Below are 12,985 nucleotides of genomic sequence, written 5' to 3' on the forward strand. Positions count from 1 at the left end.
AGTAGTACTTTGTGGCGTCCGCGGTAACGTCCCTGAGAGCGAATTGGGCTTCAGCTTGTGCAAACCAAGCGTTGGCGCTCTGCTCCCAAAACTCCGGCAGCTTGAGTGAAACGGCGTTCAAAGATCTGCGATCCGCGTTTTGTTGTTCATTTGACATGTTCAATGTAATCTCCGAAATACGTCCAAGAGAAAATCAGGGTCACCAATGTAGGAATGCTGTAATGATAGTGAAAACGGAGCCGTTTTCCGATGCAAAAATACTATTTTATTACGCACTCTACTGTCAACACTGCCATTCATCTTTCATTCGTCTCTCTTAAACTACGTCATCCCCCGCTAAGGATCACGGGAGATGTAGTAAACACCACATAAGGCTAGGATGCCGTGAATTATGTCCCAGTAGCCACTACACTACTATACATACACTTCTTTCAATGAAATACTCAATTAGTGGAGAAGAGTTAAAGGCGAGAGGTGAGCAGCAGAAAGAGGGAAAGAGCTCATGAAGATGATGAAGATGGATTGACAAGATGGGATGAACTAGCAGCAGAGTCTATTGTGTTATTATGTTGATATGCCACTGAAAATGTAGGGATGTAGGTTGGCGATTTCCCTTAAATTGTTGTTAAAAACCGTAATTAATCCGTAATGTCAATCTACCCAGCTACATGGTGCCAGAGGCTTCGACGATTTCCTTTAAATTGTCGTAAAATCCCTAATGTATGCTTTTCCGGTTACCAGAGGCTTGGTTACGTGATAGGCTTCTCCGGGTCTGCAGCAGGACCCTATTGGGAAAAGAGACTATAGCTTGGCCGATCGACATAATTCAAAACTGTGGGAGCTTCCGACCTCCAAGTAGTCTTCTCTAAGCTGCCTTCAGATGATAAGAAATGTGCTCTTTGCTCACGGCAAGGTTGGGTGCAGGTTCTAGTTGATCGTCTTCATGGAGGACTTTTATCTAATGAGCACAAACAACAACATTCAGGATCAGCTTTTATTATATGGTGTTATTTTATTTTTATTTTTTAATAACGAGACAGGAGACTAGAGCGTGTGTCTACTGTGCATCTGTAACAACCGCATGGGCATCATATACATTACTTCCTGGTCCCCGCTGGGACGTACCAACCAAACACCCCCTAGAGGGGGTTATAACATAACAGTCCCTTGTAACATAGATAACAACAATTACCTGGCTGAAAACATTCCTTAGTGCAAATTAATATTATTGCAAGAAAAACAATACAATTCTAACCTGACCAAATCCTTATTGGTACCACATAATCAAACATCAAAACATAAACAAACATCTCCTTCATGTTTTATTTTTCTCTGTTGTGTTTTAATCTTATTTTTTTTTTTACAAGAATAACAATGAACCAGTCTCTAAACCCTGTACCAAGGATGAAAACATAACTGAGGGACAAAGAGGAGGAGTTTTCCTGGACTTCTTGGCCGAGGGATCCACCGATCCACCCAGTGCTAAGTACACCATAATCCTATATTTCCCTCCCACTCTGCTATTTCTCTACTTCCTCCCTGCCACTCTTGACAAGACAATGTGTCTCATACCTATATCCACAATCTGCTCCTCTAGAACAGATTCAACCCACCCACGGCAGTTTGCTAGCAACCCGGCTAATCTCTCCTACCCTCTGTCAATCAGCAGTCAAGAAAGCTGACTTCATTACTGCCTATGCCCATAGTCAAAATCTGCAGCTCCTGGCTCTAACTGAGACCTGGATAACCCCCAATAACTCATCAACACCTGCAGCATTATCTACAAACTATAACTTCACTCACACACCTCGACCCTCCAGACGGGGTGGAGGCACTGGCCTCATGACATCTCCTTCATGGGCTACAAACGTAACACCACTCCCAGAACTGTCACTCTCCTCTCTCGAATATCATGCAGTATCTGTCTCTAATCCTTTCAATCTCACCATTGTTACACTCTACCGCCCTCCAGGTCCACTCGATCACTTCACAGATGAGCTGGACATGCTTCTAAGCTCCTTACCGGAAGATGGTACCCCTCTCCTTCTATTGGGCGACTTAAACCTGCCTGACTCATCTCAGTCAGTCATAGTAGTCTCCCTCCTACAATCGTTTGACCTGACTCCCACTGCCATGCCTCCCACCCACAAAGCAGGCAACTCCTTGGATCTCATATTTTCCCGTAACTCCAGCATCATGAACACCACGGTAACTCCCCTACATGTATCTGACCATTCCTTCATATCCTTCTCACTAACTCTCATGCTTAACCGAAAGGTCTTCACCCCAACTCAAACAGTCTCACTCAGACGCAACCTGCCCTCCCTATTCCCCTCCACCCTCTCCTCTGACATACTATCCGCTCTACCTTTGAGTGACACCTTCTCTGCTCTCTCCACAGAGATGGCAACCACTACCCTCCTTTCAGCCCTTGCAACCTCTTTCAACAAGCTCTGTCCCCTCGTTGAGAAACCTGCCCGCCGTTCCCCACCCAGTCCATGGCTGACAGATCCAGTGAGAGAACAAAGACAGGTCCTGAGAGCAGCTGAAAGGAAGTATAGAAAGTCACGCCTCACTGCTGACATCGACACATATCACAACCTCTTGTTAACATTCTCCAAAACCATCACTAATGCCAAAGCTTCTTTCTTCCACCATAGGATCGAGGCCTCTGCCAAGAATCTTCGCAAACTTCATGCTACCATGTCCTCCCTCCCTCCCCCGCCACCCTGCCCTCCCTCATCTTTCTCTGCCGAAGACTTTGCGATCTTCTTTGAGGAAAAAGTGGAGAACATCCGCAGCTCCTTCTCCCAACCCCCACCCATTCCAAATGCTGAATCGAGAACCTCATCCTTCACTCTGTCATCTTTCTCTCCCATTACAGAAGCAGAGACCCTGACACTGGTAACGTCGAACCGTCCGACTACTTGCCAGCTGGACCAGCTACCCTCCCCACTCCTCCAGACCATAGCACCAGACATCCTCACTCAACTCGAGGGTGGTCCCCACCTCCCTAGAACAAGCCAGAGTCACGCCGCTCATAAAAAAACCAACCCTGAACCCTACCGTCATAGGCAACTACCGTCCTGTCTCTCTTCTCTCCTTCCTTTCTAAAACACTTGAACGTGCTGTATCCAACCAACTTACTGCTTATCTCTTACAGAATGACCTCCTAGACCCTAATCAGTCAGGCTTCAGGACTGGTCACTCCACAGAGACAGCCCTCATTGCGGTCACAGAGGCACTTCACTTAGCAAAAGCGAAAGGCCTCTCCTCTGTCCTGATTCTCCTAGATCTATCTGCAGCCTTCGACATAGTCAACCACCAGATCCTCCTTGCGGCCCTCGCAGGAATGGGAGTGGCTGGCTCTGCGCTGACATGGCTGTCATCATACCTCAATGACCGCTCCTACCAAGTGTCATGGAGAGGGACCCTGTCGGCCACCCGCCCCCTGCGGACGGGTGTCCCCCAGGGCTCGGTTTTAGGACCCCTTCTCTTCTCCCTCTACACTAAATCACTGGGTAACATTATCACGTCTCATGGCTTCTCCTACCATTGTTATGCCGACGATACTCAACTCTTCCTCTCCTTCCCTCTCTCAGATATCCACGTCTCTGAGCGGATCTCGGCCTGTCTGTCCGACATCTCCGCCTGGATGACGACCAACCACCTCAAACTGAACCTAAGCTAAACAGAATTGCTCCACCTGCTGGCCAAATCCTCCCCCCTAACCGACCTTTCAATCACAGTCGAGAATGCAGCTGTGACTGCGTCCCCGACCGTCAAGAACCTTGGTGTTGTCCTCGACGACCAGTTGAACTTCTCTGCTCACATCGCAGCGACGACCAGAACCTGCCGATTCCTCCTGAGCAAAGTCAGAAGGATCCGCCCCTTCCTGACAAAAGAAGCCACCCAACTCCTCGTCCAATCAACAGTCATCTCCCGCCTCGACTACTGCAACGCACTGCTCGCTGGCCTCCCGGCCACTGCCACTAAGCCTCTTCAACTCATTCAGAACGCAGCGGCTCGCCTGATATCAAACCTACCGAAGTCGGCCCATGTCACCCCACTTCTTAGGGACCTGCACTGGCTCCCCATTGCTGCACGAATCCGCTTCAAGGCCCTCGACCTAGCATACTGTGCGGCAAAGGGAACCGCTCCCGCTTACCTCCGGTCAATGGTCTCTAACTACACACCCTCAAGACACCTACGCTCTGCATCTTCTGGCCGCCTCAGACCTACTCCTATCCAAGCTCCGGGAGGGTCATCAAAGAGAAGTCGCCTATTCTCAGTCCTTGCCCCACAGTGGTGGAATGAACTACCCACCCCAGTTAGGACAGCCGAATCACGTCCAATCTTTCGCCGTTGACTAAAGACGCACTTCTTCAACCATTATCTGAATAAAAAAATAAAATAAAATAAAATATATATATATATCTAACCCTAACTAACCGTACTGTCATGCACTTGTCCTAATAAACTAATCTACACTGTAGCTGAGGGGCTACACAACCCGGACTGTATTAAAGATTGTTTAGATTAAACCACTACTAAATATTATTACTTGCCAGACAGTACAGTTAGATAAATATGGCAGACACTCAATTGACGGCACAGGGACAAGGATATCAAGTTTACAGTATTTTAATCGTCATATCAATTATACAACTGAATTATCACGTTGCTCTTTTAATAGTAGAATGTCAGAGTATCAAAGTCAGTGGTAATGAATATTTCCTAGGTTAAGAATACTCGACCGGAGCTCTGCAGGGAGTGAGAGGAGGTGATACGGGGCAAAGCAAGGGGGGTAGCTGGAGACGATGATTTCCCTCTGGAGTTGTAAGCTCCGGAGGAATTGAAGAATGGTCGGATAATCCTGTCGCCACTGGAAGAAAAGGGGTCTCGTACGGAACCGGTCCTTGTAATCCAAGTGCCCGATGGCAGGGTTAATAGCTATTAATCCAAAGCCCGATGGCATAGATGGTAGCTAGCTAGCTTCGTTTGTACTGGAAGCTAGCCCGTGGACGGTCTTCAGTGAGTAGTTAGATCCAAACGCCGCTGGGTTTAACTCTACATTTCTCCACGTTACTTCGCTTACACAAGTCACTATACTGCGCCAATAATGGCTCTACAATATTATAGTCGTATCTAAGTAGCTACTAGCTATCTGTAACGATACACCGCGGGTAGGTCTGTGTACAACTGTACCGGACGTATATCCACTCTCGTTCTGCTGCTTCTCCTGTTCTGCTACTGCCGACTCGTTACTTCCACTGCTGTTAGGTTACTGCTCTACTGTTCACTCTGCCGGCTGCTTGCGCCATCTACAATATATATACTCAGACTGATTTCTAGGGCGCAGCCGATTTACTTGTCCGGAATCAATGCGCCTGCTATGGGCAAGTCTGAACTTGTCCGGACTTGTCTCGAACTCTGTCTGGGGGGCTCGTCTGCTGGCGCCTCCAATGTCAAGGGCGGGGCCCAATGAGGCGAGCGAAGAATACTATGATGCAAACGGATGGCGTTGGATATATATCTTATATAAACAATATACAAGTTATACAAAATAATAAACGCAGACTCTCAGTGTTAATCTGGCCCTTCATAACATACACTGTAGCACTCAACACTTTGATGAACATTGTTGCTCAGCTGATAGAGTTGTGCCCTTCCTGATGGCTTGTCGTACAGAACTTGTAAGTCGCTTTGGATAAAAGCGTCAGCTAAATGACTAAATGTAAATGTAAATGTAAACTAGGTCCAGTCTGTGTGGCGCTCTCACCAGCCTGACACTGGTCGTCCTGTGCTCTGGCGCAGGTGGATGGTCCTCCGCAGGCTGGTTTAGGCCGCTCCGCCTGAAAGGCCTGACTTCCTGGGTGCTAGCGTCACTGTCCGTGTTAAAGTCCATCACTTTGTCCGGCGGACTGCAGTGTTGCCCATCAGGTGGGCTGCTGTGTTGTTCAGGGTGGCATCCGGTCGCATCCCCCTCCGCTGGCCGCAGGTCCACCCGGTAGAATGTCTCCTGGACATCCACCAAGTATGATCTGGGGCCCTCTACACTCCTCTCCTCCACCTGTTGCAGGAACACTCCTCTCCTCCACCTGTTGCAGGAACACTCCTCTCCTCCACCTGTTGCAGGCACACTCCTCTCCTCCACTTGCCCATCCCGTCTCCAGGCAGGGGCTTCATCCTTATGTCCTGGCTGATACAAAGCTCGGGCAGATCTCTGGCCGACTTGTCATAACCAAGCTTGGCCGTCAGCTTCTCAGGAACCCCTGTGACCATGCTTGGACCCAGGAGCGGAAGCGGGGTCCTCAGTCTGGGCTGCTGAGCATCCTCAGCTCAGAACTCGGCAGAATCTGCACCTGGCTCACTAACAAACTATCATTACACCTGGGTAAAACAGAGTCCATTCTCTTCGGATCAAATAACAAACTCAGCAAGACCGACGGCTTCTCAGTTACAGTGGGTGACAATATTGTCACAAGGAAACAAAATGGCATCCAATGTAATAAAAAAAAGTCAACCAACGAACTAGATTCTTGTACCGGATCTCCTCTCTGGTAAACAAGAATACCCTGAAGACTCTAACAGGAGCACTCATTCAAGGGTACTACGACTATGCTTGCACCTCATGGTACCAAAGCACCTCAAAGGCACTAAAATCAAGATTACAAACATCACAAAACAAACTGGTCAGATTACTACTTGACCTTACTCCTAGAACCCACCTCACCCCTGCACACTTTGACAACCTAGGATGGCTTAGAGTAGACGACAGAGTACAGCAACTTGCAATGGGCCTGGTCTACAAGATACACTACACGACTAAGATACCCATGTAGATGTCAAAATACTTCCCAAAGGTCAGTGAATACCACAACCACAACAGAGCTCCACAAATCATGTTAAACCCAGATTCGGCTCAAACAAGGGACTAAACACGTTTCGTAATTATGCCACATCAATGTGGAACTCCCTACCCAAAGCTGTAAAGGAATGTGAATCACTACCCACTTTCAAAACCACTCTCAAAGAACACCTACGGGAGACTGCAATTCGAAACTGGCCCCTGTAAATGTCCTAATCCAACCCCCTCCAATGTACAGTAAATGACCAAGTATGGTTTTGTCAATATTCTGAATATTCTGTATTGCATCGAGTCCAGTCTGCGTGTTGGTTTGCATGTTAGCATCATTAGCGTTCTGCATTGCTTCTAGCCTGATCTGAATACTTGCTTGCATATTCCTCGTGTTAGCTTCCATGTTAGCTTGTAGCACCGTCTCCAGCCAGGCCTCGCTGTGGTCTAACGTTGTGTTAGCTTGTATTACTTGCTGCGTCATCTCCTCGTGTTGTACCTTTCCTTTCGTCGTATTTTCTTTGTCTGGGGTCATTCTTCTCTCACTTCTCCTCGAGTTTTGTGCACTGGGTCTTGTCATCGTTCTTTTATCTTTGAGTTGTTACTTTTTAACGTGTTTCGTAACTTTTTATTACCTTTCTTGAATTTTGGACCGGGAGCTCTGTTCTGCAGCTGCTTACCTGCTCCTCGCCAAACCGGAAGTCCGTCATTACTGAGTCTTAAGGGGTGCATGCATTATTCAGATATTATCCCCTATTATCTGAGATAATTTACCATCAGTGATGAACCTGACAAAGATTATATCTTTGTATATAAATATTTTTAAACAGTACTTAAAAATCATTACAATGTATGCTAGTTCTCCCTTTAGCTGCACTCCTACAAGGTACATGCAATCCATGGCAGACAGGGGCAGCGGACGTCTTCATATAAACTCTGCATTTGCAGAATGTAAAGAGCAAAACTCTTCATTCTCCTTCCTCCTCTGATTTAGAGGACGGAAGCTAAACCAGTTTTTACATTTGCATTGCTTAATACAGTGGCTCTCAACCTATTTCATGTCAAGGACCCGAAATTTATATAAATTAGGCTTTGGACCCCAATTTGATTTGAGGAGACTGTTGTTGTTGGATGTGATTTAAACCAGAATTCTGGTTTAAAATAAAACTTATGATCAGGATAATCCACAAGGAACCCTGGTTGAGAACCATTGGCTTAATACAGGAAAGTTACTTCCAATTCCTCTGTTTTGATGCTCCAGATACTAGTAAATAATCATTCAGCTCCCTGCAGCAGAATAGTGACATAAAACAAAGTACTTCTATTGAGTATACTGCTTATTATAAGTACATTTCATTTCATTTCAAACCTTTATTTATACTCGTGAAAGCACTGAGGTTTCCCTCATTTACAGTGATGACGAGTTAACAAAGGACACAAATATCATAACAGTTATTAATTACAATGAATTACAATTACTACAATGATGGATTAAAAACAATTACATGATTCAGTACATAGGTCAAGTGCAATGCCTTTAAACTCCATGAATGACGGGAATGCTCCGAGCTTTAGAGTCTGTTGCAGGGTATTCCATGTGTATGGAGCATCGTAGGAGAAGGCAGACTTTCCAAGCTCAGACCGAACTCGAGGCACCCTGAGCACAAGCCGATCATTCGAACAAGTTTGGTAGGTGACAGCACTCCAGACCAACAAAGATGTAATATAAGGTGGAAGTTTGCCAATAATTGCTTTGTAGATAAAAAGATACCCATGATAACTACATCGCAACGAGAGAGATGGCCAGCCTACCCTCTCATACAAAAGACAATGGTGAGTATCATATTTGTCACCCGTAATAAATCTTAGGGCAGAGTGGTAGGCAGAATCCAAAGGCCTTAATGTAGACGCAGACGCATGCCTGTAAATGACATCACCATAGTCCAATATTGACAAAAAAACAGCCTGTACAATTCTTTTCCTACAGAACATAGGAAAACTAGCGTGGTTACGGTACAAGAAACCAATCTTTTGCCGTAATTTTGTAGCTAGGTTATCTATATGGAATTTAAAAGAAAGTTTATCATCCAGCCATATACCAAGATATTTATACTCACTAACTCTTTCAATATACAAACCATTTGCTGTTGTTAGGTGTAGCATGTCATAATCTATAACCCTGGCTCTAGAAAACATCATAGACTTGGTTTTACTAGCATTAAGCACTAACTTGAGCTTAGCTAGAGCATTTTGGAGAGTGTCAAATGCAAGCTGCAGGTTCACAATAGCTTCCTGAACAGTATCCGCAATGCAGTAGACAACTGTATCATCCGCATAAAGATGAGCCTGACAACCTGCTAGTGCTGAAAGACTAGAAACAATATCATTAATATAGATTGTAAAGAGGACCGGCCCCAATACCGAACCCTGTGGTACACCCTTAGACAATGGCAGGAAATCAGATTGAAAGTTACCTGAATTCACAGATTGACACCTTGAAGATAAATAGTCCTGAAACCAAGCACAAGCGGCTTTATCCAGGCCAATGCTAGCTAGACTATTCAAAAGCAGTGAACATGGGGTTCATATGGAGCAGGGGTGGGCAATTATTTTTCCCAGGGGGCCGAATGAGCAACTGAAAATATGTTGGGGGGCCGGGCCAAAATTCCAAACTCAATTATGCATAATATACATTTTATTTCTATATAAAAAGCAGTAAATGGCATTGTTTTGACCCCTGGTAAGAGTGTATGTTATTATTTGGCAATTAACACTTTGACTGCCTAAAAACGATTTACAACGTCTTTGCTGGCGATGCTAAAGTTGCCGGGGGACGCTGTACAGCGTCCTTATATCAATATTTCAAAAATCTGGAATCGGATTCATATTCCCCCTCCGCTGGCCTGAGATTCACCAGCAGGACCCACTGAGCTCTCTGGCGGTTCAGGAGCGCCATCTGGTGGCCGATCGGCGCAACTGCTTAACAGGAAGCGCAGTAGAGGTTTTGCTGGTCGGCCCTATTGCTTCCGGCCACTCGGGATAGGTTCCGGCACTCTAGCTCGTCACTCTACATAGCGATCGATTGCCAATAACTCGATAAACAACATGATTTGGACGTATATACCATTATACAAGCTGGAGATGGACCGGGTAATAATATATCCCATAATGATAAAATTTCTACTCGACGATGATCGCCCAACGGCGCGCGGAGACTGGGGTGAGTTTCAGCGTGTAACGTTACCATCTTCGATACTAACTGCTTTTATCAACATTTGACCCACATTAGATGATTGGTATAACGCTGCCCACGGAATTATAAACGCCCCCTCGCCCATCCGGTCAACATCAGATGACGTGTAGTAACTTCTAGAAGTACGTCTAGTTGGAATTTTTTATATCGCGCTGATTGCCATCAAACTGTATTTCATCATCAATATAATGCATTTGGGGCTATATATCACGTTCTGGAGAAAGTTGCAGAAAGAGATGAAAACATACTTATACATTAGACCATACTTTACTATGAATATGTGAATGAAAAAGTTTAACGTTGCTACACAATGAACAATACATATAGGACTTTGAATGGGCCCTAATAATGGCAATGTAGCAATAGAATTTAAAAAGTTATAGCCCTGCAAAGAAGGGGACGTTCTCCATAGACAAATAGCGCTGGCAATCTATGGTATATCATTAATTTAACCCATGGCAGCCAAAGTGTTAAAAGGTGAGGTTAGCTTTCAAAAATATCATTTATTCAAATAGAATTTATTTCCAAAATGATAAACAAAATGTGAAACATTAATAACAAAGGGCATTTTGAGTTTCCTATACTATTGAAACAAGGATTTTCTTAGCTTTCTAAAGACATCACATCATCTTATAGCAAAAATAAACAAGACATGTCACTGAACTGTGTAAAGAAAAGTGTCCCAGTTTTGTAGATTTTTTTACTTTACATGCCTATATTAAACATTTAATGTTTTCAGAACTGTGCAAAAAAAAGAAAAAAAAATATCAAGTGTCCCATTTCACTTGTTATATTTCCACATTTTAGTGTTCTTCACTTATTTTTTTTTCATTCAGTGTGAGAAATCCAGTCTCTGTTGAGCTTTAACAAGTCCATCAAAGTCAGGTTGCATGTCTGAGGTGGAGATGCGAAGCACAGCTGCCAGATGTTCATCAGTGAGAGAGGATCTGTACCTGGACTTGGTAAACGTCATGACTGAGAATGTCTGTTCACATATGTAGGTGGATCCAAAGAGAACCAACATCTTCTGAGCATGTCTCCTAAGCGTATATTGGGCGTGTGAACGTTGACATAAATTTTTTTTTTTTTTTTTTATTATTATCATGTAATCTTTCGCGGGCCGGTCAGAATCATCCCGCGGGCCGGAGGCCGTACAATGCCCAGGTCTGATATGGAGTATACTGCTTAGTACATGGGGTTCCTATTGAATGTACTGTAAACTGTGTTTTGGGACCTGTTCTCTCTCTTCTTTTCAAGTCAACTCCTAGACTCCTTCATGCGTTCTCATGTGCGTATTCAGATCAATCTTCCTACTGAACCCTTTTCCACAAACTGAACAACTAAATTGTTTCTCTCCTGTATGTGTCATTGTGTGCATCTTCAGATGTGCCTTCCTACTGAACCCTTTTCCACAAACTGAACAACTAAATGGTTTCTCTCCTGGTTTCTCTCCTGTATGTGTTATTGTGTGAATCTTCAGATGTGCCTTCCTACTGAACCCTTTTCCACAAACTGAACAACTAAATGGTTTTTCTCCTGTATGTGTTATCATGTGTCTCTTCATAGATTCCTTCCTACTGAACCCTTTTCCACAAACTGAACAACTAAATGGTTTCTCTCCAGTATGTGTTATTGTGTGCGTCTTCAGATATTGCTTCATACTGAACCCTTTTCCACAAATTGAACACCCAAATGGTTTCTCTCCAGTATGTGTTATTGTGTGCGTCTTCAGATGTGCCTTCATACTGAACCCTTTTCCACAAATTGAACACCCAAATGGTTTCTCTCCAGTATGCTTTCTCATGTGTGCCTTCATATGTGACTTTATACTGAACCCTTTTCCACAAACTGAACAACCAAATGGTTTCTCTCCAGTATGAATTATCATGTGTGTCTTCAGATCTCTCTTCCTACTGAACCCAGGACTGCTGTTAGACAAACTTTGTATTTTCTGTGTCTTCTTTTGTTTCAGAGTCATCAAACCTGGTCCCCCACTCTCCTTCCATTCATCACTGTCATCAGTCTCACAGTCTGAAGAGAGGAGCTGGCCATCTCTAGTTGGTTCTAATTCACCAGCTGGATTTAAGTTACTGGCTGCTTCTGATCCTCCACAGTCCTCTCCATCAGGTTCTGTTTTCATGTGTTCAGTTGAGGTGCTGGGTAAAGAGGAAGCTTCTCCGTTTTTCTCCCTCTGGGTTTGAAGAGGCTGGACGGGCAGATCGTTCTCTTCATTTTCACATTTCACTGGGTGTTGTGTGATCTTGGAGCGATCAGCTTCTTCCAGCCCTTGATGTAGTTCATCTTTAATCTGTAGGAGCTCTGGGTTCTGAGTTTGATTGAGTTGTGAGGACACAGTATTCTCACCATCGTTTTCATATTTCACAGGGTGTAAGGTCATCTTGGAGCAATCTGCCTCCTCTAGATCTTGAAATAGTTCCTTCCGTTCTTCTTTAATATGTAAGGACTCTGGATCCTGAGTTTGGTTAAACCATGAGGAATGTGGTTTCTCTTCATCATGTTCACTCTTCACAGCGACAGGGTTGAATGTGAACTTAATGATATCAGCCTCCTCCAGACCTTGAAGCTGCTCTCCCACCTGACTGCTCCAGAGTTCCTCCTGTTCCTCTTTAATCTGCTGGGGGTCTGGCTCCTCCTGGCCCAGACTGGGGCTCCTCTCCTGCTGCTCAGGGGGAACCTCCTCTTCACAGATAAACAGGTGTAAGGCAAGGGAGTCTAGAAAGAAGGGCATAAGATAATTTTATTATCAATATGTCATTCTCAGCAGCCACAGAAGGTAATATTGTGTGAAAACTAGACCGTTAACACATTGGACACCAGAGGGCGCTACGGTCATTGGGCCGTTGTCTGCCATC

General features: G+C 44.8%; 1 protein-coding gene across 1 annotated transcript in view; it reads right to left on the minus strand.

Moving 5' to 3' along the window:
- Positions 1-8,138: 8,138 nt before the first annotated feature.
- Positions 8,139-12,985, minus strand: part of LOC311233585 (uncharacterized protein) — a gene marked incomplete at its 3' end in the record, with an annotated part of 43,948 nt that continues 39,101 nt past the window's right edge. The window contains exons 4-5 of the mRNA XM_084320552.1: positions 12,204-12,845; positions 8,139-8,146 (exon numbers count right to left, since the gene is read on the minus strand). Coding sequence (XP_084176678.1) covers positions 8,139-8,146; positions 12,204-12,845 — 650 coding nt within the window. The remainder of the gene's footprint in view (positions 8,147-12,203; positions 12,846-12,985) is intronic.

Source organism: Notolepis coatsorum (assembly GCF_963971535.1).
Source record: "Notolepis coatsorum genome assembly, chromosome: 8".
NCBI classification, from domain to species: domain Eukaryota; kingdom Metazoa; phylum Chordata; class Actinopteri; order Aulopiformes; family Paralepididae; genus Notolepis; species Notolepis coatsorum.